Source organism: Dendropsophus ebraccatus, chromosome 6 (genome assembly GCF_027789765.1).
Source record: "Dendropsophus ebraccatus isolate aDenEbr1 chromosome 6, aDenEbr1.pat, whole genome shotgun sequence".
NCBI classification, from domain to species: domain Eukaryota; kingdom Metazoa; phylum Chordata; class Amphibia; order Anura; family Hylidae; genus Dendropsophus; species Dendropsophus ebraccatus.
Window position 1 is genome coordinate 28,036,448 of NC_091459.1, and position 26,714 is coordinate 28,063,161.

At 41.9% G+C, this 26,714-nt stretch overlaps 2 protein-coding genes across 5 annotated transcripts in view; both read right to left on the bottom strand.

The window, feature by feature from the left end:
* LOC138794725 (gamma-aminobutyric acid receptor subunit rho-1) overlaps nt 1-16,502 on the bottom strand; it is a 99,971-nt gene extending 83,469 nt beyond the window's left edge. For 2 of the 4 annotated variants that reach the window (XM_069973566.1, XM_069973564.1), the window contains exon 1: nt 16,425-16,495. The gene's annotated coding sequence lies outside the window, so the exon portion shown is untranslated. Of the gene's footprint in view, nt 1-16,424 lie in introns of all 4 variants that reach the window. The other 2 variants (XM_069973569.1, XM_069973565.1) reach the window with 2 other exon arrangements.
* Nucleotides 16,503-19,227: 2,725 nt separating this feature from the next.
* Nucleotides 19,228-26,714, bottom strand: part of LOC138794726 (gamma-aminobutyric acid receptor subunit rho-2-like) — a 56,634-nt gene continuing 49,147 nt past the window's right edge. The window contains exons 7-9 of the mRNA XM_069973571.1: nt 26,038-26,190; nt 23,935-24,131; nt 19,228-19,952 (exon numbers count right to left, since the gene is read on the bottom strand). Of these exons, the coding sequence (XP_069829672.1) occupies nt 19,653-19,952; nt 23,935-24,131; nt 26,038-26,190 (650 nt within the window). The 3' untranslated portion in view covers nt 19,228-19,652. The remainder of the gene's footprint in view (nt 19,953-23,934; nt 24,132-26,037; nt 26,191-26,714) is intronic.

Genomic DNA, 26,714 nt, shown 5'->3' on the forward strand with positions numbered 1-26,714 from the left:
CTGATATTAACACTTACTGTGGTACCTTGGTTTAAGAGTAACTTGGATTAAGAGCGTTTTGGTTTAAGAGCTCACAGTTTTTCAAAATTGTAACTTGGTTTAAAAACATTATTTTTTTTAAGAGCTCCCTGTACTGGGTGGGAGCGCGAGTAGGGGAGGGGCATGGTCTGCATAGCGGAGTCTACAGCCCTGTACTCTGACCCAGGAAGTCTCTCACACCTTCCAAATCATAGTAGATCCACTTCAGGCTGGGGCTTACATCAGGGGACAGGACTGTGGAGGTAATCTCTCCATAGCTGTAACCCATCTCTCCCCGGAGAGAAACTACTGTAATACTTTGACCCCATATGTCCTGCTCATTTCTCCCTGCAGTCTCGGTCCGCCCTTGTGTTTCCCATCCTGTTCATTCCTGCTATACTGTGCCTGCACTTACACACAGCTATACACACTGCTGCTATAATGTGCCTGCACTTACACTCAGCCATTCACACTGATGTATAGGAAAGTTTCTGTCACTGTCCTCCTGCACATTTTTGGGGTGTGGAACCAATTGTTTGCACTTCAATGATTCCTTATGGTAAAATTTGCTTTGGTTTAAGAGTGATTTGGATTACAAGCACAGTTCCGGAACGAATTATGCTCGTAATCCAAAGAACCACTCTATATGTATAAGTATAGGTACTGCGATTATGGAGTGTATCGTATCACTGCTTGAGAATATTGTGCAATGGTGTGAATAAACCCTATTGGATTATCTGATGTTCTGTCTCCAAGTTCTGTATTTTGAGAAGACTCAACCAGTGGAAGGTTCCTTGTTCAATTCCAAACTCCTATCAAGCGGAGAGAGAATATAGAGAATGTGATGGTCAGCTCACCTCATAAATGTGGAATAGTCACAGTTCATTAGAAAGGGTGCACGGATCCCGCGCGACCACCCATAGGTCCAAATGAGAAATAAACATAGTGATGGTTCCAGCATCCCAGAAAAGTAAAAAATTACAAGTCCTTATTCCATATCCAAGTTTAAAAAAATATACAAAAATGTAACGGGGTGTGATCTGTTGTACCAACCCCTCACTAGCGCTGCACTGCAATGCTGCTAAACGTCCAAAGTAAACACCCGTAGGTTCACTACAGTGTAATAATACAAGAGGATACAAAATAGGGGGGAGACGTTCAGCGCAAAAATTGGATTCTCCAATCCTGACGAGGGCAACCGGAACTGTTGCTGAAACGCGTTGATCAATTTTGTCTCCACCAAGCACCCGTAGCAAAAGTGACGTCACTAAAGCTCCCGGGAAAATTTGAACTGAACTGTTAGCGTAGTTCACTGCGGAGTAGCACCAACGGCCGGGGCGCCTCTAGCGGGATCTACATTTCATCTTCATTTTGAAATCCATATTGAAGAAAAATGTCGTCAAAGGATTGGATCCAGCAGCAATAACGGCATATACAATTGGCATTACGGATAGCACTACAAAAAACAACTATCGCCTACTAACAGGTAACAGAATTCATCAACCCATCAATGTATCACTATCTATGTGTATCACTTACACTCCGGTTGTAGGCAACATTTATTTAGCACAATTTAGCATCATTTAACATTCAACACTATACCTCTTCTCTTCTATACCCGCAATGTTACATCACTATTGTCAGTAGAAATATTGGGGAATCCAATTTTTGCGCTGAACGTCTCCCCCCTATTTTGTATCCAAGTTTAAAAAAAGCTGAGCTGCTTCAAAACAACCAACGCATTTTGCGTGCATACGCTCTTAATCATGGTCTCAGAGAATATATTGGCACTGAGTGAGTGAGCTATAGTAGTGTAGAGGAAGGAGAATGAGAAAAAATCTGGAGCAATTTGGCTCACTTAGTAGGCCTCAAGATCCACCTGGGCCTTGTTTTGAGAAAATTTAGGTTGCACAGGACACCAGTCCACGACTAATGTTGCCAGGACTGGTGTGTCCTTGCCAATGGTGCTGATAGTTGAGATGACTACGATGACCACAATCTACAAGTCAGAGAAGAGTTTACATGGACCTTACTGCTGTATAGAAGCTAGGTCAGGCCTAGTCATCAGGAAAGCTAGGAGGACTTCACTAAAATTGCCCGCACATCATAGATTTGGACATTTAAGAGTGTCAGGAGAACGACAGGTATCAGGGGAAAAACAGTTGTCAGGATACCCACTGGGAGTCAACCAGTTCGAATTAACCCTTTGTTTTTGGTAAAGCAAAATGTAAGTGAAATGTTATCGCTAACTTTACTAAGGAACTGTGCAGCTGGAACCCATAACCCACATTCCCATTCTTTGATCACATTACTGCCAGAGAATTGGAAGCTATTGTGGCTTTATTGCGAAAGTGAATGGAGACTGGCTCCATCTGTTCTAAGCCACTCTGTCTGGCTATTTATTTTGCTTCACACAACCAGTGTTAGGGCCCTATTCCACCGGACGATTATCGTTCAGATTATCGTTAAATCGTTCTAATATAAACAATAATCGTTCGGTTGAATAGCAGTTAACGATTAACGACCGAACGAGAAATCGTTGATCGCTTTATGAGACCTGGACCTATTTTTATCGTTGCTCGTTGGCAAAACGTTCGCATATCGTTCGCATTGAATAAGACGTCGTTCGGTCGTTCGCAGTAGATACGAACGCAATAGAGAAGAAATAGCGAAGAAAAAACGATCGCAAATACGATCATAAGTAACGATTATTGTTCCATGGAAATGAGTGAACGTTTTCAGGACTTTCGCAATAGCGGTCGATTGATATTGTTAATCGTTAACGATTATGCGAACAATAATCGTCCGGTGGAATAGGGCCCTTACTCCCCAAGCATTTTCGTCCACCAGCAAGGAATAAGGAAGACCCGGAGGAGCCCCCTGTGACCAGGACCGGCTGTAGCCCTGGTCACAGTTTTCAAAAAGCAAAATAATGCAAAAATGTCTCAAGAGGTTGCCAGCTGTTCAGACCCACCTAGAACTTTGAGTACAACCTTTGCATAGTTCTGCCAGCCCATCCATCAGTGGCATGTAGCAGGATATAATTCTCCTCTAGTCACCCAAATGCTCACAGGCATTAAAGGGGAACTATCTGCAGTTTAGATTAATCTAACCTGCTGATATGTCCCTATTGTGCATGGGGCACTGAGGAGGAAGCACTTCAGGCTCGGATTGGCTCACATGGGAACAGGGGAATTCCCCAGTGGGCCCTACCCCTTGGTGGGCCTTCCTGTCTAGCATTTCCAGGACGACATATAATCCTCAAGCGCTGCTGCACATGGCTTTCACCTGGTCATGCAATGCCTCTATCTAGTAACCTGGGGTTTCATCATATTATATAGAGGCAGTGAGTGACTGGGGTGAAAGGGAGCAGCATGTAGTGTGCAGATTTAGTGCAGCCCCTCTTCTCTCACTTGGGACTCTCTGCCACCTCTTCTTCTCAAGCTGCCTCCATCTGCTCTATGTGCTGCTGTGTTACAGCAGGATACATAGGCGAACTACAGCTTTGTCCTCCTGGGGTCAGTATCATACTCAGGTATACGGCCCTGTGGTAGTGTTGAAGGTATCCCTGACATAAACAAGATGATCCTGAGAGGACGTCCCCTCCTCCTGAGGGGTCTATCACTGCATGCTAGCAGTGGTTACTTGCATAAAAAGAAATTTGTTTGATTTTTTTGGCCCCTGACAAAGGTCCTGGTCTAAGCCAGGCCCTGGCTTCACTGCAGCAGGAACTATCTCTGTGTTGCTTTCTCTCTGACTAGAGAACTCCTTCCACCAGGAACTAACTTCCCTTTTATAGGGGCCAAACTAAACCTCCTAGTGATTGGTGGGGCTGTGTGTGTAAAAGAAAGGAGAGTGGTGATAGGACAGAAAAAGGAGGGAAACAAGCCTGCACCTCTGATAGGACATAAGAATATGTGACATACAACAGTTAACCCAATGATCTCTACAGTTGTGCATAACAACTAGACAATCCCTTTTGTACAGTCAGTGCAGTTTCTCAAGTGATCAACTAATTGGGTGATCACAAATTTCCTATGAAAGCCTGGGAAATGTAGTTTTGCATCCCAGTTTTACATTTCCGGATAGGGATCCCCTACTTCTCTTTTCATTGTAACAGCTTTATTAATAATACTAGTTGGCAGCCATTTCAACATACAATTAAATCAGATTGTCAGCAGTCCCCTTCATGTTAACAAATTCGCCGTATATAAAACTCTGTTCTAAACGGAGTGACAGGAAATGCAGGAAATTGTAGTGTATAGAAATGTCTGTAAATCACGAGTTTCACTCCAAAAAGTTGGGAGGTATGGACTGCAAAGCATTATGGGGAAGCTTGATGTCATGTGTTTTCACTCATCATCATCATAAGCTTTACAATGGCGCAGGTTTATCAAGCTGCCAGAGACAAAACACAATCTGATTCGCCTATAGCAACCAATCCCAGCTCACCTTTCATATCATAACAAGCTCTTATAAAATTAAAGCTGAGGTCTGATCGGTTGCTATGGGCAAGTCAGACTGTCTAAGTTGCGCATGGCAACCAATCACAGTTCAGCTTTTATTTTACCAGAGTAATTTGAGAAAAGAAAGCTGAGCTGTGATTGGTTGCTATGGGCCACATCCAACCATATTATTTAGTGTTCTTAGTGTGGCCTAGCTATAAGCTGTTTGCTTGGTCACAAGTGTGTTTAGTGATCTCTGCAGTAAAGCGCATTGCCAGTCATTAATGGGTTAATGCTTCAGATGTGTTTACCTGCAGTAACCATGGCAACCATGCACTATGATGACAAGCGCTTATGTCATAAAGAAGGTTCCATAAAGCAATGCACCGCGCCCTGATCAGTGCCATCTTGGATGCGCCAGAGGACCTTGAGCTTGACTACGTTACTGCCCCCGACCGTTGATGTAATTAGGAGGTTCTATCAGGGGAAAGGGGTGGTCTGCTTTAGACTACCTCTTCATCCAGTGATCCAGTCATCAAGTGGACCTGGATCTGTGAGAGAGAAGAGATACATCTGCCTATCCATTAATAAGGTGACAGATGTTGCAGCCAGATTTCTCTCACATCCAGTTTATTATGTTTATAGTATAGTATTATCCTCTAAGCCCAGGGGAGGGGCAACTCTTCAGCCATGGCCATCGAGGTTTCCCCCACAGGGGTTTTTCCTCACCTGAGTGCTGGAGGGTGACGCTTTGTGAGTCAGGGGTCTGTCATTCTTAGTGTTGTGTAATTTTAAATAAAATTGGAACACTTTGACACCTGATTACAATGTGTTGTGTCTTTATTTTGCGTTCTTTGGTTTAAAGCGTAACTGTCATTTCAGGGCCATTTTTCTGAAAACATTAAATATCAACAGTACAAGCGATTTTAAGAAACTCTGCAATAGGTTTTATGTACTAAAAGAGTTTCCTTCTGTACTGAAAAAGCAATCTCCCAGCCTCCCCCCTCACATCAAATGAAGCAGGATTTCTGTGTCCATTATGTGGCTATGGAGAGGGGAGGGGCTGTTAGGAGTGACTGAGCACGGAGCAGTCCTGCACAGCACAACACCCTGCAATCTTCTCTCAGTAAGTTCATAGATAAGCACTGACCTTTCTGACACCTGAATTTAGCGTTTTAGGTGCCCAGAGAGTCTACAAACAGCTGACCTTCATGTCACCTCTTCCTGCTCCCTCATCTCCCTCGGCCCCTCCCCCCTCCATAGGCTTACAATGGAGAGAGAAGAACCCGTCTTCACTGGCTTCTCTGTAATGAAGACGTGTTTGCCTGATAATGCACAGATAAGAAGTCAGGGGGGGAGGCTGGGAGATTGCTTCTTGAGTACAGAAGGAGGCTTTTTTTGGCTGATGAAACCTATTACAGAGTTTCTTAAAATCGCTTATACTACTGATTTCTGCAATAAAAAAAAAACATGCAGTTACGCTTTAACTTATTATGCTTGGGAGTTGGGGGTCCATCACATATTGCAGAGTCATAAAGCTGGACATCTGCCTGCTACACAGATCTATCACCTGCACAATGAGCGTAAGTAGGACGGAGCAGTGGATAGTAGAACTCCTGCATGTGTGTGCCTTTCCCAGGATTAAAGAGACACTCAAATCCTGAAGAAAAAACATGCATCGCGAGGTTTATACCTAGATCTACAAGGTTTGTTAAAAGGTTTTTTCAAGTGACAGAGTCACACCAATCATAGCATATCATGGCAACATGGACACCACCATAGATATATATCATATATACACAACCCAGTGACTCTTGTGTGTGAGGGCAGCATCAGGGGCAAGGCAAAGTATTGCGCCCCCACACACATATATGCAGGTGTGGCCAAGGTAGCTGCCCCCCTTAAAGTCCACAGGATAGGGGATATGAAGCTGATTGGTGGGGGTCCCAGTAGTCACGAGGATGTGGGGAACGTGTTCACCTTAAATAAACAGTGGAGCTGGTGCTCCAATAATTCTCTGTAGGTCTTGTTATCCCTTATCCTGTGAAAAACTTTTGGAGAGAGATATGTTCTCATCTACTATATGGCTGGACTCAGACAAGGCTTTTATCAGAAATATGTCATATGGCATTTTTGGGGGCCCAAAAAGCTGCGACCAGATCTTAGCTGATGGTCAATGGGGAAAAGCGAAACGCAATACCCATAGGACATTTTTCTGCTATAGTGTTTTATTTTATATTTTTGTGAAATTGGCTATGTGTTTGGAGTTTTGCCACAGACTTCTATAGGGGTTAATATTGTCATGTCTATATGGAAATTAGTCTTTTTTTCCCCAGTTCTTCAACAGAAAACCTGGAATCACATGACTTGTACTGAAAAAAACTAACTCGGGATAAATCACCAATAGTATTTTACATTAAACTGCAGAAAACTGCAGAAAAAGTGCCAGAGAAAACTCCAAAAAGTAGGAAGTGTCAGAAAGTTATAAAGATTTGTATTTCACTTCTATTTAAAAAATCTTCTTCTAGTACTTATCAGCTGCTGTATGTCCTGAAGGAAGTGGTGTATTCTCTCCAGTCTGACACAGTGCTCTCTGCTGCCACATCTGTCCATGACAAGAACTATCTAGATCAGGAGCAGTTTTCTATGGGCATTTGCTACTATTCTAGATAGTTCCTGTTATGGACAGAGGTGGCAGCAGAGAGCAATGTGTCAGTCTGGAAAGAATACACCACTTCCTGTAGGACATACAGCAGCTGATAAGTACTGGAAGACTTTTAAATAGAAGTAATTCTAAACAAATCTACATTACTTTTGGGCACCAGTTGATTTGAGAAGAAAAAAAAAACACTGGAGTGTTTTGCTGGAGTACCTCTTTAAATTGAATAAAAAAGTAAAAAAGGAATTACCTTGACAGTGGAAACTTACACTAGACAGTCTAAAAATGCACCATATTAAGGTCTTGTTTTAGGCTGCCTCCTTTTGCTCTGTGCTACTGCTGGCAGTTGGGACACAGGAGGAGGGGAGGGAGAGGGGCTGCAGCCTGCACAGTGTGGCCTTGGAGCAGCAGATCTGACAGCATGTGAGCTGTACCTGGTGATTTCCTGTACCAGAGGTAAATCTGTTAACATGAAGTATGTACATGAGTATGTATTTATGGTGCATGTGTGTATTTATGCATATACTGTATGTATTGTGCATTTCTTTATATCTGTATGTGATGTGTATATATGCATATCGTACATGTGTGTGTGTGTTTGTACTATGTATGCATATAGGTAATGTGCATTTTTTTTTATATCTGTGTATGATGTGTGTATGTATTGTGCATATTTGTATGGTGCGGGAAGATAATAAAGAAAGTATACTTATCAGTCCATGGGCCCCCTTGGCGCTGCTCTCAGGCCTCTCACAGTCACCAGAAGTCATTTTCGCCCGAGTTTGGTGTATGTGTCAGCCCTGGCTCTTCCAGCTGCAATGTCACAGAGTGGCTGATGGATTGTAGGTGATCCATTGGCAAAGTATGTGACGTTGCAGCTGGAGGAGCTGCAGGAGGTCTTTCAGATATCGTTAAGGAAGCGCTACGAGGGCACAGGGACTGGTAAGTATACATTTGTTATTACGTTCCCGTACCCCCCTGCTTGCCTAAGATTTCTTAGTTTCATGGGACTCACTAGGTTGTTTAATCTTTGGTCCGGTAATGCCGTTTGGAGCATTGTTCTGATCTCAAAATGCGGATCCATTCCTTCTAATGATTATTAGTGGAGCGGACGGGCCGGATTGGCACTCTGGGGGCGGGGCAGTGCTCCAAATAGCCTGGACCGAGGAATAAACTACTCATGGAAGGCGATGAGGATGAAGGTAAAAGACTTACCTTTATCCTCAGCTCCCTTTGTGCAATAGGGACATATCGGCAGGTTAGATTTACCTAACCTGCTGATATTTCTCCTTTAAGTCTGCATAAGTCATAACCATATCTTTAATACTTCCGAGCCTATAGGACTTAAAGGTCATTCTTACAGTGAGATAGATAGAAACAAACACACATAACCGCCCATATACTGTACATCCTTGCTGCTAGCTCAGGAGATATCAACTATAAAATATGAAAAGACATGCAGTTTTCCAGCAAACAATATATTGTATTAATAGTGCACCCTAAGGCGCATTTGTACAAGAAATCCCAAATGAAAAGCTAGAAAATCAAAGTTATAAATTACAGATTACAGTATATAAAAGACGACACAAAAAACATGTTTCAGGATTTGAAGCTAAAGCAGATGTTTTCTATGTAAATATAATGACCAGCTGAGAACTACCCTGCATTGTCATATGAATAAATGATAGAGATGAGCACAACTTCAGCATGCTGGAGTCTGACTGATCGCCATTTAAGTACCGGTGGCTAAAGAAGTTGGATACAGCCCTAGGGAATCCTGGAAAACATGGATACAACCATACGTATGCTTTAGAACCATTAGAATGATGAGCTAATTTGATTTCAAGGAATAACTTTAGATATGAGGACACCAGGGGTGGCAACAATATTAAGGAAGTAATAGTATGGTACTATTAACCAGAGGACAGTAATAGTATGGTAGTATTTATGTGCTTATATATGTCCTGCTCATTCCTTCATGCTCCCTGCAGTCTCTGTCAACCCTTGTGTTTCCCATCCTCTCCGTTCCTGATATAATGTGCCTGCACTCACACTCAGCTATACACACTGCTGCTATAATGTGCATGCACTCACACTCAGCTATACATACTGCTGCTATAATGTGCCTGCACAGACACTCAGCCATTCCCACTGCTGTATAGAGAAGTTTCTATCACTGACCTCCTGCACAGATCTGAGATTCTCACTTCCTAATTGGCCCATTTATTTATTTTATTTTATTTATTTATAATGTAATTTTAAAAAATCACCAATTCTGGCTCTTTTGCTTTTTTTTCTTTTATGCTGTTCACAATATGGGAACACAATTATATAATATAAATATATATTCTACTAGATAAGACAGCTACGTGCGCTAGGATAAATAATATGTTAATTTATTAATTTTTATGTGTTTTAAATATATGATATGATAAAGGGCTAACTTTAATTTTCAAAAAAACCCTACATTTTAAGTACTCCTAGAGGACTACTACATACACTGTTTATTACAATGCCATTGCATAGCATTGATCAGTGTTATCTGTGATCTTCCTATAGAGTCTGCCTGAGGCAAGTGAGTAGTTAACCTACAGCAGTAAGAGAAAATGATCGTGACCCCTGCAATCACTGTCCTGTCACTGATGCACGATTGGCAACGTGGCTTCTCATTAACAGTGAGGACCCTCTTTGACAGGCTCCCATGATGTATGTCATGGGTTCTTAAAAGGGGTTAAAGGGGCCATAGAATAGGGGGGTTGTGTAGAACAGGAGTCCCCAAACTTTTCGCACAGGGGGCCTCTACACTGTCCCTAAAACCGTCAGAGGGCCGCACTATAAAAAAACAAACTATAATCAAATTCCAGTGCAAAATACCACAACCCCCCCCCCCCCAAAGTAAAAGCATCCCTCTTTCTTTCCACCCCTCACCCAGCCAACACTCAACCCCTCACTCCCCCCTCAACCAGCCTCCCCTCACTCCCCCTTCGTCCCCTCAACCAGCCCCCTTACTCCCCCTTCACACCCTCAACCAGCCCCCCTAACTCCCCCTTCACACCCTCAACCAGCCCCCTCACCCCACTTTCAACTCCCCCACTTCATCCCCTCAAGCAGCACTCAAGCAGGTATGTGGGTTACCCCCTGTATGTAGGATACCCTGCTGTGCCCTCATATAGTAATCTTGTCCCCTGCATTGTCATCCATATACTAATAATGTGTCCCTGCATTGTCCCTCATATAGTAATAATGCTCCCTGTTGTGCTCTCTATATAGTAATAATGTCCTCCTGCAATGTCCCCCATATAGTAATAATGTTCCCCTGCAATGTCCCCCATATAGTTATATTGTCCCCCTGCAATGTCCCCATGTAGTCATATTGTCCCCCTGCAATGTCCCCATATAGTTATATTGTCCCCTGCATTGTCCTCTATATACTAATAATGTGTCCCTGCATTGTCCCTCATATAGTAATAATGCTCCCTGTTGTGCTCTCTATATAGTAATAATGTCCCCCTGCAATGTCCCCCATATAGTAATAATATTCCCCTGCAATGTCCCCTATATAGTTATATTGTCCCCCTGCAATGTCCCCATGTAGTCATATTGTCTCCCTGCAATGTCCCCATATAGTTATATTGTCCCCCTGCAATGTCCCCCATATAGTTATATTGTCCCCCTGCAATGTCCCTATATAGTTATATTGTCCCCCTGCATTGTCCCCATATAGTTATTGTTCCCCTGCAATGTCCCCCATATATATTGTCCCCTTGCAATGTCCCCCGTATACTTATAATGTCCCCCTGCAATGTCCCCCATATAGTTAGATTGTTGCCCTGCAATGTCCCCCATATAGTTATAATGTCCACTACATTGCTATAAAAAAACAAAAAATTATACTCACCTAATACTGTCTTCATCTCTCCTGGCCTCTTCTCTCCTCTTCAGCCGGTCAGTCGCCGGAGGGATCCCGGATAAATAGCCTCGGGGGGCCGCATGCGGTCTGCTGGCCGTAGTTTGGGGACCCCTGGTGTAGAAGGTGGTAAATAAGTAGGAGAGGTGCTGGAAAGGTGAGGGGCTGAAAGTGTCTGAATGGCAAACCCTGCACAGACATTTTGTGGCTGGAAGAAATATTTGTGACCGTATAAGATATGGAAAATAAAAGGGAATATGAATTACTTAAATCAGAGAAGGTGTCACCTGTGAGTCACTGGATGGTTTGGTGTTTATATGGTCTGTAGAGTCCCCTATAACTTTTAAAATGTACCTGTTTGAGCAGCCGCTGTGGGAACAGCAACAAAAGTCCTTTCTTACACTCTGGCCGAGATTCCATAGACTTTAATGCGCACAACCTCCATTGGGTGAGAACTTCCAAATTAAGAGAGGAATTCACAGTTGATCCGGCAGCGGTCATCCTGACATATACACTTTTAGGCTATGTTCACACTGCGTATGAATCCGTCTGTAGATCGTACGCCGCCGTACATGTGCGGCTGAAACCACGGGCGTGGGAAAAATAGACATGCGGCCGGATGCGTACGAACCGCGAACATACGCCCGTAGTACAGTTATGCTTCCCTAGCTTGTTTCGAAGCAATCTGAGGCAGGTCATTTACTTGGAAATCTTCGCCCAGCCCCGTAAACCACACAGAACCTTTTGGATCGAAAAATCAAGTTCAATTTGGCTGAAATAAGTACTTCGTACGGGACCGCATGGAAATCCACGGCCGCGAGTTTCAACATTTCCGTCCTCAAACAATGGTCTTGTTCATTTTTCACGGCGCCGTATACGATCCGGCCGTAAGCTCATACGTAGTGTGCACTGTGCGGCCGTATATCGTATACTTTCAAGCGAACGCATCAACCTCAAAACTACGTGCGTATATTCGCGGTTCGCACTACGGACGGATTCATACGCAGTGTGTACATAGCCTAAAGGGGTTATCCAGCGCTACAAAAACATGACCACTTTTTCCCCTCTCTTGTTTCCCGATTGGGTGGGGTTTGGAACTCCGTTCCATTGAAGTAAATGGAGCTTAATTACAAACCACACCTGAACTGGAGACAAGAGAGGAGAAAAAGTGGCCATGTTTTTGTAGCGCTGGATAACCCCTTTAAAATGCAGTTTTGGCAAATTGGGGATCCATGAGAGCAAAACACCTAAAACAAATGAGCACATAGAACCAGCTGCAGTTTAAAGAAAATGCCACCAGGGTCAAAAATGCCCACCATCTGCTACAAAGAATGTACTCCAGGAATAGAAACTGATATTTTTCCAATTCAGTCAATGCAAACATATGGTCACTGCATTTTTGCACAGCTGTATAATAGTTCAATGAATATGCAGCACAAAAGCTTTATATGTGTGTGCGTGTGTGTGTGTGTGTGTGTGTATGTATGTATATATATATATATATATATATATATATATATGTTTGAATTAATAAATATATATATATATAAAGCCTAATAAGCACACTCCATACTCACTTGACACCTAGCCACCATACATGTACAGCAGTTGGGCATAAAAGGGTCAAAATTAATAATAATAATTTGAAAATCCACATAATCCCTCATGAAGTCTGAATTATACATTTTATTCACTATCTATGTATTGCACATGGGAAGGGTTCATGTTTTTATTCCTTGGACACATGAAGAAAATGTCTGTAAGCATATTTCTATTTATTGTTGCTCTTTCACTTTGTCCTCAATTGTATGTATTGCTGCAGGCAAAGTTATCGCTGAGCAGAAAGAACATCAGCAGTAATATATGCCGCTATAACATTTACTGACATATCTACAGCACTATCACATTTCAGCTCCCATAGAAAAACATCCATCAGCTTTCCTAAGCTTAAAGAACATTTTCCCTATATTAAAAAAAAGATTGTTAAACATAAAAGTTATATTGCAAGTTATTTGTCCTCACTTATTACACCTTGAAGCTATCAACCAAAACCAGGACTGGTGTCATTTTTTTCAGCCATGATCTCTAGTTTTTATTAATACCATATTTATGTAGCTTGGACATTTTGATCACTTTTTAATAGTGATCAAAAAATTAGTAATCCTGGCGCTTTTTCCCCTCTTTCCGTTTACGCCGTTCGCCGTCCACGATGACGATTGTTAAATTGCAATAGATTGGACAATTACGCACACTGCGGTATATAACATGTTAATTCATTTATTATTTTTTATATGTTTTATTAATATAATGTGAAAAAGGGCTGATTTTAACTTTTATTGGGGGAGGGGCTTTGGGGTATTTATAAAAACATTTTTGCTTTTTTGTTTTTAAACATTTTAAGTCCCCCTGGGGGACTTTTCCCTGCAATCATTAGATTGCAGACACTGTACAATGCTATGCCACAGGCATAGCATTGATCAGTGTAATAGGCGTTCTGCTCATTGACCCTGTCTGTGGCAGACTCAATGAGCAGAAAGCCGATCAGACCACATGGAGGAAGGTAAGAGACATCCGGCGGTCCAATACAGAGATCGGGACCCCTGCAGTCACACTGCAGGGGTCCACATAGGTAAGGGGTTAACAACACACTACAACGCAATCGCGATGTTTAAGGGGTTAACATCACACAAGGGGTTAACAACACACTACAGCGCCATCGCTGCAGCCTGTCATTAACGGTGAGGGCTGGGCTCTCTACTAGGAAGCACTCTCCGCTCCGCAGCGCGCTTCATAGCAAAGGACATACCGGTATGCCCAGGGACAGGCACCCATGGGGTACTGGTATGTCCTAGGTCGTCTAGGGGTTAAATGATGGCCATCCTTTAAAATTTCAAAAGTGTTTGAACATAGCCTTTCTGTGTTTTCAATCCACTCCTGGTTTTGGTTGCAAAATACTGACCAAAATACTGAGCAAAAAGTATTGTGGTTTGTATTTTTTTCAACCAAAACCAAGAGTGCGTTAAAAACACAGAGGTTGTGCAAATTGTTCCATTATAATATCTATCTGTTAATTCCACTCCTGTTTTTGCTCATAAATACTGGCCAAATACAATGGGGGAGATTTATCAAACATGGTGTAAAGTGAAACTGGCTCAGTTGCCCCTAGCAACCAATCAGATTCCATCTTTCATTCCTCACAGACTCTTTGGAAAATGAAAGGTGGAATCTGATTGGTTGCTAGGGGCAACTGAGCCAGTTTCACTTTACACCATGTTTGATAAATCTCCCCCAATGTGTGAACAGTCAGGGCCTACACTACACAATAAACAGAGTTTGCCTGTGTGCAACCAGAGATAAATGGAATAGTAGGACTACAGTACCCAGAAAGATTAAAAGTAATACACCATAGGTTTACACCAGCACAGAAGGGGATTCTTCATTGTAAGAACAGTGAAACTATAGAACGCTTTGCCAGAGATTTCCTAGATACATTTCTGGGCCGTGTTCACATTCTGTAAGGACGCTGTCTTACATTTTCACCCAGCCGATACTGCAGTATCGGCCGGATGAACATTATTTGATTTTAATGGGAATACGTGGCCCATTCGGGTGTGGCTGCAATTCAATTTACCATTGACCACAGTGTAATGCAACTGAGCACTTTTAAGCACAGCGTGTGAACTTGGCCTTGGAGTGTAATAGTATTACAGGATATAGTCACTATAAACTGGAGAAGGGTTATTGATCAAGGGATTTATTCTGGTTGTCAGATTTGGAGTGTTTGGAAGTATGTTTTCTCCTTAAAATGAGGAAAATTGGCTTCTACCATATGGGGCCTTTTGCCTTCTGGATCAACACTATAGAATAACAGGCCGAACTGGATGGACATAAATCTTTGTTTCAGCCTTATAAATAATGTTACTATGTACGACATACTACAAGCCAACTAATTAAAGGATAACTCTGGCCAAAATGTATTTTTTTAATATGTTATTACATAGATAGAGTGTTAGGATGGGGACGGGGAAGACAAATAGACAGTGCAGTCTGTGTTGCTGACACCCGCCCAGCTGTCCTTGCCTACTTGCCGCACTCTGCCCTAAACAGCAGCGGACAACTGAGTGACGTTCCCTCTCCTGCCGTAAGGTGAAAACACAAGACAAGAGGAGAAAAATACACACAAAAACGAATAGTCAGCAGTCAAAGTCGGCAACGTTCGGTATACTCAGGTACAAAATTGGGGTGCAAAAAGAATAGCCGAGGTCCAATAGCCAGAGGTCAGATAAACAAGAAAATCAGGTCAGAGGAATGTTAGCTGAAGATACACTAGGGTGACTAAAGTCTATCATAGGCAAAGAATATGAGACAAGTGAAGTCCCAGCCCGGCCCATTTACCGACAGCTTACTGGTAGTGTCAGCTCAGAAAAAACGCCAGAGACAGCACTTCAAAGTGAAAAAACGTGACTCTTTAATCACATCTTACTCCCGCAATGTTGTATGTATGGTAGTGTCAGCTGTCTGTCAAAATCAGTCAAGACCACAAACACCTAATGCTATTCGGCAGGGGGAGTGAAACCTTGGCCACTGCTACATCAAGGAACAGCAGAGCAGAAAATTAGACGCAGTCTGGCTGCTTTGGACGGAGCGCCCCTAGCAACCGTCCTGAGTGGTTGTTATGTACAGAAGTCCTAACAAAAAGCCAAATTCCTAATGTACACTAATTATGGGAAACTGATAGCCAACAGTGTAATCTTTGGCTAGTCTCCCTGAGATCAGCGATCTGTTTCCCGTATGGCTGTACTAGGCATTGCTCCCACTTAGCCAGAATCCTAGTCCACACTGATGAGGGGCAACACCCTGAAACAGTTGCCTGTCGATGGATACCTTTTCTCTTTTCATTTCATTGACTTATAGGGCCAGTTAATATGGTGTTTTTGGTGGTTTCCATACAGGAGCCACCCCTAGGCTGGACCCTTTTAGAGGGATATCTGGCTAGTCCTGTGATCGCTGTTTGTAAACTTGCGCATAGGCTGAACAGAATGGACATGTGTCTTTTTCAGCTTTATGGTGCGTTCACACCTACAGGATCTGCAGCTGATTTTCTGCAGCAAATTTCATTTAAATAACTGAACACAGCATCAAATCTGCAGATCCTGTAGGTGTGAACGCACCCTTACAAAATATTTAACTGTGGCCTCTGAACTTTGACCTTGGAAGGAAAACTTGATTTTATAACTCTGTAAACAGCCATAAGCTAAGAGTCAGATATCATTTATTTTTTTCTCCCAGCTGTCTGCCCATTGCAGCTCTGATTATCATTGACAGATTCCCCTTAATTGTAAAAAGAAATAATCAATGCTTTGCCTGTGTAACGCCGCTGGGTCACATTACTCACCAACCATAGTGCTGTTCAGGTTCCGCTCCTGATCCCCACCCACTTGTGCGCTTCTCTGCTGTGTTCTTTGCTGGTCCTGGGGCTGTTCCTTCTGATTGGCAGCATGCCCCACAACCAGTCACAGCGGCGTGATCCTATCATGTCGTGCCCCCGCCTCCGCCCCAGTGAGCACCGATGTGAACTTTGGATAGTAGTTGATACTGAGGGCTGCACTGCTATTCAGCAATTATTTTCCAGCGGAGGGAGGGGGGATATTGTGCAGGGAGGTAGGCTACAGCATTTAGTGTACTGTCACTATTAGGAAGCCTCTGCAAAAGCACAGGGAGAAAGGGTGTAAAATGTAAAAACAATAATTAAAAAAATATATACAGTGGTACCTTGGTTTAAGAGTAACTTGGTTTAAGAGTGTTTTAGTTTAAAAGCTCACAGTTTTTCAAAATTGTGACTTGGTTTAAGGGCATTGCTTTGGTTTAAGAGCTCCCTGTACTGGGTGGGAGCGCGAGTGGGGGAGGGGCATGGTCTGCATAGCGGGGTCTACAGCACTGAACTCTGACCCAGGAAGTCTCCCTCACCTTCCAAATCATAGCAGATCCACATCAGGCTGGGGATTACACCAGGGGACAGAACTGTGGAGGTAATCTCTCCATAGCTGTAACCCTTCTCTCCCCGGACAGAGAGTGCTGCTATACTGTGCCCACATCTGCCCTGCTCATTCCTTCATGCTCCCTGCAGTCTCTCTCCGCCCTTGTGTTTCCCATCCTCTCCATTACTGTACGGTAACTTATAATATCACATATTCTGCTGTTTCTGAATGTTTGTTTCATTAGTTTTACATGTTATTCAGAGTAATAAATCATTATTTTTGGGGTGTGGAACCAATTGTCTTCATTTCTATGATTTGTTATGGTAAAATTTGCTTTGGTTTAAGAGTGGATTTGGATTACAAGCGCGGTCCCAGAATGAAATATGCTCATGCTCCAAGGCACCACTGTATATATATATATATATATATATATATATATATATATATATATATGTCAAATTTATTTTTTTAAGCAGATGGGTTTTGTACAGCAAAAAAAAATATCAGAGTATATTATAATGCACCCGATTACTGTACATTATTAAATTAACATGTGCGGACACAGTGCATGGAAATAACGCCAATAAACTTTATTATTACATATACATGATTTATCATTCAACTTTATTCATTAAGCAATGCTCATCCATAGGAATAACAAGCCTTTGTAATGCAAACACTCTGTGGCCATTGATGTAAACATAAAAAATTATTATACACTTTATATACATACGTACAACATTTTACATATCCATGAATAAAAAATATCTTCTAGGTGTCACTCCTTCTCAGATCTGCTTTATGAAGTCGATTCTAAATACAAAAAGATAGTGAACTGTGCTTTAAATGAAAGGAATCTCTATACGGCACATTCTTTTCTTACCTTTCTTGACAAGAAATTTAGCTCTTGATATTAAATAACTTATTCAACAAAGGTCTAATTTCATACATAGAAATAATTCAGTGAACAGCAATTTATTTGCTGTTTAATCCCTGAGCAAAGTGAATCTCCATCTTCTTAAAGGGGTACTTCAGTGTTTTTTTTTTTTTCTTTCAAATCAGCTGGTGTCAGGATTTTATATAGATTTGTAAATAACATCTATTTTAAATCTCCAGTCTTATACTACTTAGCTTCTGTATGTCCTGCAGGAAATGGTGTATTTTTTCCAGTCTGACACATTGCTCTCTGCTGCCACCTCTGTTCATGTCAGGAACTGGCCAGAGCAGGAGAAGTTTTCTGTAGGGATTTACTACTGTTCTGGACAGTCTCTGATCCTCTTTTTTGCCTGGAAATTCCCTTTAATTTGGATGTATCTTAAAAAAAGATGGACAATCACTTAATTTATTTTATTTTCCTTAATATTATAGATATTTACTAACCTTGCCATTATCAGAATTATTTCAGAATTCGTACATTCTCCAGTAAAGAAGAGTAAAGAACAGCAGCAGAAAATAAACATTTAAAATGAGAAGTCCGGACATTTTTTAAATCTGGAAGCCAACAGGAGAAGGGGGGAATTTGATAACCAGTAGGAACTTACCTTTCCCCGTGCCTGCGGTGAGTGGTGGGACTGGCCTAGGGACCCCTGCTGGAAGGCATTACCCATCACCCCCCCACCCCACCCCCCGAAGTGTGATGACGTTACAACTAGAGGGAAAACGCCTGTCCAGGCTGATGGAGCAGCCACTCAGTCATTCAGTGACCGGAGCCAGTCCATCAGCCGGGTTGTAACGTTTCAGCGCCGAAAGGGGTCCCGAGGCCGGACCTACGACTCACCGCGGAACGAGGACAGGTAAGTTTCTACTGATTATCAGATTCCCCCTGTCCCTGCCGGCTGCTGGATTTTCAAAATGGACGAACTTCTCCTTTAGCCTAATAGAGCTGCCAGTATTTTGACTAGTTCAAACATGGTGTGAAGTGAAACTGGCTCAGTTGCCCCTAGCAACCAATCAGATTCCACCTTTCATTTTCCAAAGAGTCTAAGAGGACTAAAAGGTGGAATCTGATTGGTTGATAGGGGCAACTGAGCCAGTTTCACTTTACACCTTGGGGGGAGATTTATCAAACATGGTGTAAAGTGAAACTGGCTCAGTTGCCCCTAGCAACCAATCAGATTCCACCTTTTTTATTCCTCACAGACTCTTTGGAAAATGAAAAGTGGAATCTGATTTGTTGCTAGGGGCAACTGGGCCAGTTTCACTTTACACCATGTTTGATAAATCTCCCCATAGTTTAAGCCTCGTTTTGAGCCATTAATTGCAGAAGAAAGGGGGGAAAAGAGTAAAAAAACATCTTAAAATTATTCAGCGTGTGAACAGAGCCTTAGCCTTTGCGAGGAATAGAGGATTGGGGTGCCGTAATTCTTTTACTTTATTAAAATCTGTGCAAATGTTTACATACTACTTGTTTCTTTTAAACATAGTTAAAATGGGAGGTACACCCTAAGTATGTGCATTTGAGATCCTTCCAATATGTCCCCCCCCCATACGTCTGTCATGGTATCTGTGCTGATACGTTGTTACCTGCTTATGGAGGTATATGAAACACACCCTGTAACAAAGGCAACTGACAAACCAAACCTCACATTTGCATTATTCACATGGTGAAAATCTAGAGGACAACAAGAGGCCTCAGTAAAAGAACTCTAGCAAAAGACAGACCAGTAGATCAAGTTAAAAAATATAAATGATGCCGGAAAAATTAGCCGGGAATATGTATCAATTGCATGAGTATTTTGCATTAAGCGCAAACCAACATGGCCCTTTCCTTTTTTCCGGGAGGCACTAGAATTCGGACTCATGGCCAGATGCACCACCTGCTTCTCTACATCCTCTGTTACAATCTGACTTCTGGTGTATCCAGCCAGACTGATGGAGTCGGGGTCACCATAAATTCCATCCAGCATCATTGTTTTCGTGTGTGACATTCCACATGTACAGGGGTACTTGAAGGAAAAAAAAAATAAAGTACAGACATAATAAATCTGTTAAAGTCATTCATCACAACGCTTTAAAAAAAAAGGTAAAACATAATTAATATGGAGGGAAAGCAAAAAGCCACCTTAAAGGGGTACTCCGTCAAAAAAAAAAAATTTCATTCAGATCAACTGGTTTCAGAAAGTTATAAAGATTTGTAAATTACTTCTATTTAAAAATCTCCAGTCTTCCAGTACTTATCAGCTGCTGTATATCCTGCAAGAAATGATGTTTTCTTTTCAGTCTGACACGGTGCGCTCTGCTGCCACCTCTGTCCAAGACAGGAACTGTCCAGAGCAGTAGAAGATCCCCATAGAAAACTTTTCCTACTCTGGATAGTCACCACTGATCTGAGATGTCACCACTTCCTGCAGGATATACAGCAGCTGATAAGTACTGGAAAGATTGAGATTTTTAAATACAAGTAAATTACAAATCTATAAAACAATGTGAAACCAGTTGATTTAAAAGAAAAATATTTTCGCTGGATAACCCCTTTAAACTAATAACACTGGTCAACAAATTTTCAAAAGTTGTTTGGTTCAGAAATAAAATTCTCCATTTCTTAATGATTTTTATGTGCTGAATTCAAATATCACAAGGAAACATTTGAATTGTCTCTAGTTTCTATGATATGGAAGAGTTCTCATGTTACTGTTCTGTGAATTGTATAGAATACAGTATAATAGCCGACATATTTATTACTTCTGCAATCATAAGGAAGCAAGGTTACTGTTCATAAACTTTTGAAATATATTCATAGGAAACTTAGTTCTATCTGAAATCAACTACAATTTATAGGCATATCCAAGATTTTTTACAAATTAATTATGTTTATTGGACTCTGGAATGTAGGTCCTTATTCAATGGCTACTCGGTGCATTTACACATGTCTTTTGTATTCATACATGGGATTATCTCTGATAACTGTCCAACAGTAATATGCCAGCATTGATGAGTTCCATTAACCCCGATACCTTAGGCTAGGTTCACACTGCGTTTTTTGCAATCTGTTTTTTTTGTTGCAAAAAACGGATGAAAAACGCATGTGTTTGTGTGCATCGGTTTTGATCCGTTTTTCCATTGACTTCCATTATAAAAAAGAAAAAAAAAACAGATCGAAACGTTTCCGTTTTTTCTAACGGACACAAAAGTAGTATTGACACCACTTTTGTGTCTGTTAAAAAAAGATCGTGTTTTTTTTTTTTATAATGGAAGTCAATGGAAAAGCAGATCAAAACGGATGCACACAAACGCATCCGTTTTTCATCTGTACTTTTCAAAAAACGCAGTGTGAACCTAGCCTTAAACCATAACTATTGGTCATTCTAAGATGATGCAATATACCAGTTGATGATGCAATACTGATGATGCAAACTTTTCCCAGTGTTGTATCACAGGCTGTGAGAAGCATAGAAAGTACGTCTATATCTTGAAAATTAGAGCCAATTTCAAAATTTGAACATCATTTTCGATCTCAGCACCCCAAAATTAGTTAAGTTCAACTGTTTTCTTGTTGGAACCTTTTTGGCTGTTGACCAGTGTAATTAAAGGGGAAGCCCATGCAATTGTTACGGGGCCCATGCAGAACGGGAGTCTAAACTCTGGTTGGCCACATCCTGCTTACAAACAGTAAGAATCTATTAAATGAACTCTCTCTAAATAGCAATGTTAATGAACAAAATTAAAATTTAAACAGAAAACAAGAAGGTAACTTCCCAAACAGCTTAGACTTTAGACAGCCATACCCGACGGGGTTCGGCTGTTAGAATAAAGTATATGGGGCTATCCTGACTGTCCACCGGCAAATGATGTTGGTGGAGATAGGAGCTTGGAGTGATGTAAAATTAGATAGATAGATAGTTACACAGTTTGTACTGCTGAAAAAAGACATACGTCCATCCAGTTCAGCCTAATATATGACTAATGATCATTAAGGCAATTAAAACAACCAATTTAATAAATGAAAAACATGCGCAACTATAGTGTGTCCTCAAACTAAGGGTATTCTGGTTAATTGCATTGTTATTGTGAGTTTATTAGCTAGTCATTCCTTCACACAGGTCATTGCACTTCAGTACAAACAGTCCATTGCTTAAAGCATAATCTGCTAATGTACTGTATAAAAAGAAAAAATTACACATAATTAAAAAAAAAAAAAAAAACTTACAGAAAAACAATTTTTACCTTAATTCAGGGTCACGCTAAGATATGCTTAATTGTACTTTCAGTAGATATGCTTATGTACATTAATTGGATGGATGAGCTGACTAACTGGTGAACAGATAGATAGATAGGAGATAGATACTGGAGATAGACAGATAGGAGATATATAGATTGATAGCAGGGGCGGAACTACCGCCGTAGCAGCCATGACAGCTGCTACAGGGCCCCCAGCATCAGGGGGCCCGTGGCCTGGGCCCTGGAGCTTACTGCCTACAACACCCAGAGGCCGAGCGGGCCTCCTGGGTGTTCAGTGTTCTGATTGACAGCACAAAAAGCCATAGGCTTCCCGCCCTGTCAATTACTCTTGTGACCACAAGCAGTGTTTTCCTTGCAATCACAAGAGTGTTGCCCCCGCCCTTGACAGATCAGCAGCTTCTGGGCAGCGCCACCACTGAGCTCTGTGTGCGCCGTGGAGGCAGGGACTTCCGGTACAGGGAGTGTGTCAAGCCCTGTACCGGAAGTCCCAGACGCCCGGCGCACACTGAGATCAATGATGGCGCTGCCCGGGACTTCGGGGATGCACAACACTGGGGGAGGGCTAGATATATGAGGGAGGCACAACACTAGGGGCTATATATATGGGGCAGGCACAACACTGGGGGCTATATATGGGGGAGGCACAACACTGGGGGCTATATATATGGGGGAGGCACAACACTCTGGGCTACTGATAGGGGAAGGGGCAACACTGGGGGCTGCCTATGGGGGAGGGACAACACTGGGGGCCATTTGTAGGGGGGACACAACAGGGGGCCATCTATGAGGGGGGGCAATCTATAAGGAGGACAACAAAGAGGAGGCATTTATAAGGGGAACTACACTGGGGGGGGTGTATAAAAAAAGGGCATGCACAGAGGGGGGCATCTACTATAGGGCAGGGATAGGGAACCTTGGCTATCCAGCTGTTGAAAAACTAAAGCTTTAGCTTTGACTGTTTACACATGATGGGAGTTGTAGTTTTGCAACAACTGGAAAGCCGAGGTTCCCTACTCCTGACATAGGGGATGCTCAGAGGGTATCATCTTCTATAAAGGGACTACACAAGTGGCTCTTTGAACAAAGGACCATCTATAATGTGTCCAAACAGAGGGGGGCATATACTATAAGGGATATATATATATATATATATATATATATATATATATATATATATATATATATATACACACACACACACACATATACTAAAAGGAGTCAGGGCTACCCACTGAAAGAGGGCTTAAAGGGGCCAACACAGATGTGCAGTTTGTATAGAGATGAGGATGGTGCCAGAGTGAGGAGCCCTACATGTCTGTCTGGCAGATTCTGTGGATTCGTGGCTCCGATAGGTTCTTATGACGGCCCAGGGCAGATGGAGAAAAAAATGAAACGGGAAGAACTCTGATCAGAGAAGACGTCCCCTGTGCGTCACTAAATATATTTGCACTGTAATTTATATGTAGTACAGAGACTGTGTAGAGCTGAGTGTGTTGCTGGCGTAATGTATTATGAACTTTTTGTATATTTTTATATTTTTATTTTTAGAATGATCACTTTCATATCCATGCCACTCAATTCTATAGTTTACAAAATAAAATAAAATCAATAAGAAAAAAAAAGTTTAATCTGTTACCTAACTTTTTCCCCCTAGGCCAAGGTATCTACATCCAGGTGAGCAAACTGATTCTTTGCCCCAGATAAAGGAATACGTTAATGGTTGTCCGGTACATAAAAGTGCTGATTTACCTTTTCCCTTAGCTTCCGTTCCTTCCGCTCTTGCACTGTGGTCAGGTAATTCACAGCCGCATATTCCAGCACCGATAGAAAGACAAACACAAAACTGACCCACAAGTAAATGTCCACAGCTTTAATGTATGACACTCGAGGCATAGAGGCGTTTACCCCGGTAATGATGGTGGACATGGTCAGCACTGTGGTTATACCTAGGAAAATCAAAACAAGGAAATATTGCATAATTCAGGTACAATACTGTATGCATGACCTCTACTTTAAATGAATAGTCAAGGGATAAAACTTTTTTGTCATTTTCTTAATTTTAAAAAAAAAATCACAGTTTTTGGTATATTTTGTGACTTTAGTGTTTTATTACATCAGTTTGACATGTTCTCTCTTCCGCCCCCTTCTTTTTGCCCATGGCTGTATTCATGTGTTCCAGGAATCCCTAGGGCAGCATCCTACTTCTTCAGATGCTGGGAGTCAAAAGCTGAGCGTTCCAGTTCAGAGAACGTTGTTTGACCTGTACAGTTTGGCAAGTGCGCTCAGCACTAGTTATACTCATACGCAGTAAGGAAATTTAGGGCAAATAGTACAACATAGAGCAGTGCTGGCAAAGAGGTTCATGCCCCCTGGAAACTGCTGATGGGGTGGAACCAAAGGGTCAAGGTTTGCCCTGGGGTCCACAGGACTACAGCTAAGGGCCCTACAGCATGGAGCGATAATCAGCTGAATGATCAGCCGACACCAACGATCATCAGCTGATTGTGTCTTTAGGTCCGGACCTATACTTATCGGCCGCCCACCAGGCATTGCTACATGTTAATGTTGTTTTACTTTTAACCCCTTCTGGACCGGGCTAATTTTCGTTTTTGCATCTTTGTTTTTTCCTCCTGGTGCTTAAAAGGCCATAGCAGTTGCATTTTCACACCTACAGACCCACATGAGCCCTTATTTTTTGCAACATTAATTGTACTTTGCAATGACAGGCGGAATTTTTGCATAAAATATGCTGCGAAACAAAAAAAAAATTATATGCGTGGGGAAATTTAAAAAAAAAAACGCAATTCTTTTTCTTTGGGGGGGGGGCTTCGTTTTTATACTCTGTGTCCTATGGAAATACTGACTTGTTATACATGTTCCTCGAGTCTGTACGATTAAAACGATATATAACACGTATAACTTTTCTTTTATGTGATGGCTTGTAAAGAATTCAAACCATTGTTAACAAATATATGTTCCTTAAAATCGCTCTATTCCCAGGCTTATAACACTTTTATCCTTTGGTCTATGGGGCTGTATCAGGTGTCATTTTTTGTGCCATGATGTGTTCTTTCTATTGGTACCTTGATTGCGCTTATACGACTTTTTGATCGCTTTTTATTACAATTTTTCTGGATTTGATGCGACCCAAAATGCACAATTTTGCACTTTGCGCTTACACCGTTTACCGTATGAGATCAGGAATGTGATAAATTAATAGTTCGGGCGATTACGCACGCGGCGATACAAAACATGCTTATTTATTTATTTATTTGTTTTTATTTATAAAATGGGAAAAGGGGGGTGATTCAAACTTTTATTAGGGGAGAGGATTATTTATTAATAATACAACTTTTTTTTTTACACATATACTGGAAGCCCCCCTGGGGGACTTCTAGTATATACACACTGATCTCTCATAGAGATCTATGCAGTATAGTTATATAGTTATATAGATCGATTAGATTAGTGTTCAATTGCTTTTGGCTGCTGCAGCCAAAAGCAATAGAATGCAGAGCCGGGATCAGCGCCATTACAGCGCAGACTCCGGCCGGCACAAGATGCGGGGATCACTCCTCCGGGACAACATCACAAGGGGGGCGATCTCCCCACTAGACTTCTAGACATCTGAAGACTTAATTAGCGGGCACGACGATCGGACGGTGCCCGCTAATAGCTGTGGTCCCGGACTACATGCCGCACCTGGGACCGCGGCGGTTCAAAGCGGGGTCGCCGCAGCCCTGCTTTTAACTTCCCCACCCGCGCGAGGAAGTACAGTTACGCCCTCGTGCGGGAATGGGTTAAACTTGCCGTAAAACAATTATCAGAAATTCTTTTTCAATGCTGTCTTACCCAAAGAGACTCTGGCAGGAACTGCCCTGCGATCAATCCAGAAAGAGACCCAGGAGAGCATGACCATTAGAGTCGCAGGAAAATAAGTTTGGAGAAGGAAGAAAAAGATGTGACGTCTCAATGTGAAGTTAATGTACAGACGGTTGTACCATCCTATGATGAAAAAGTAACATTTTATACAGAAAGGGTGCAGTAGTCAGTCAGTACAGTCAGTGATAACATTGCTGTCAGCCTTTCTTTATGTAACATGACCGATTACAGAGATTAACAGATTGAAATAAACTAAAAAAGCAAAAGAAGATGAAATATACTTTAGCTTTTCTATTTAATTTAAAGGGGTATTCCAACTATTCTATCCTGAGCCAAAATCCCCCCCAAACCTACTGAGCTTACTCACAGATTCCCCAAAATAATTTCAACACCTCTGCTGTGTTTCTATGTCGCACCGACCATCCATTAGAAACTTTTATAAACACTGTTTCAGTTTCAAGATGGCGCCACCCCTAAAAACTACATTTCCCGGCATGCCGTGCGCCTACTTTTTTACTCCTAGGTACTTCCCCTTTCTACTAGTCCCTGCCCTACATCATCTGTACCGGGTTAGCAATAGCTTTGCATAGCTATTCCCTTCAAAGGGGATTATCCAGTGCTACAAAAACATGGCCACTTTCTTTCAG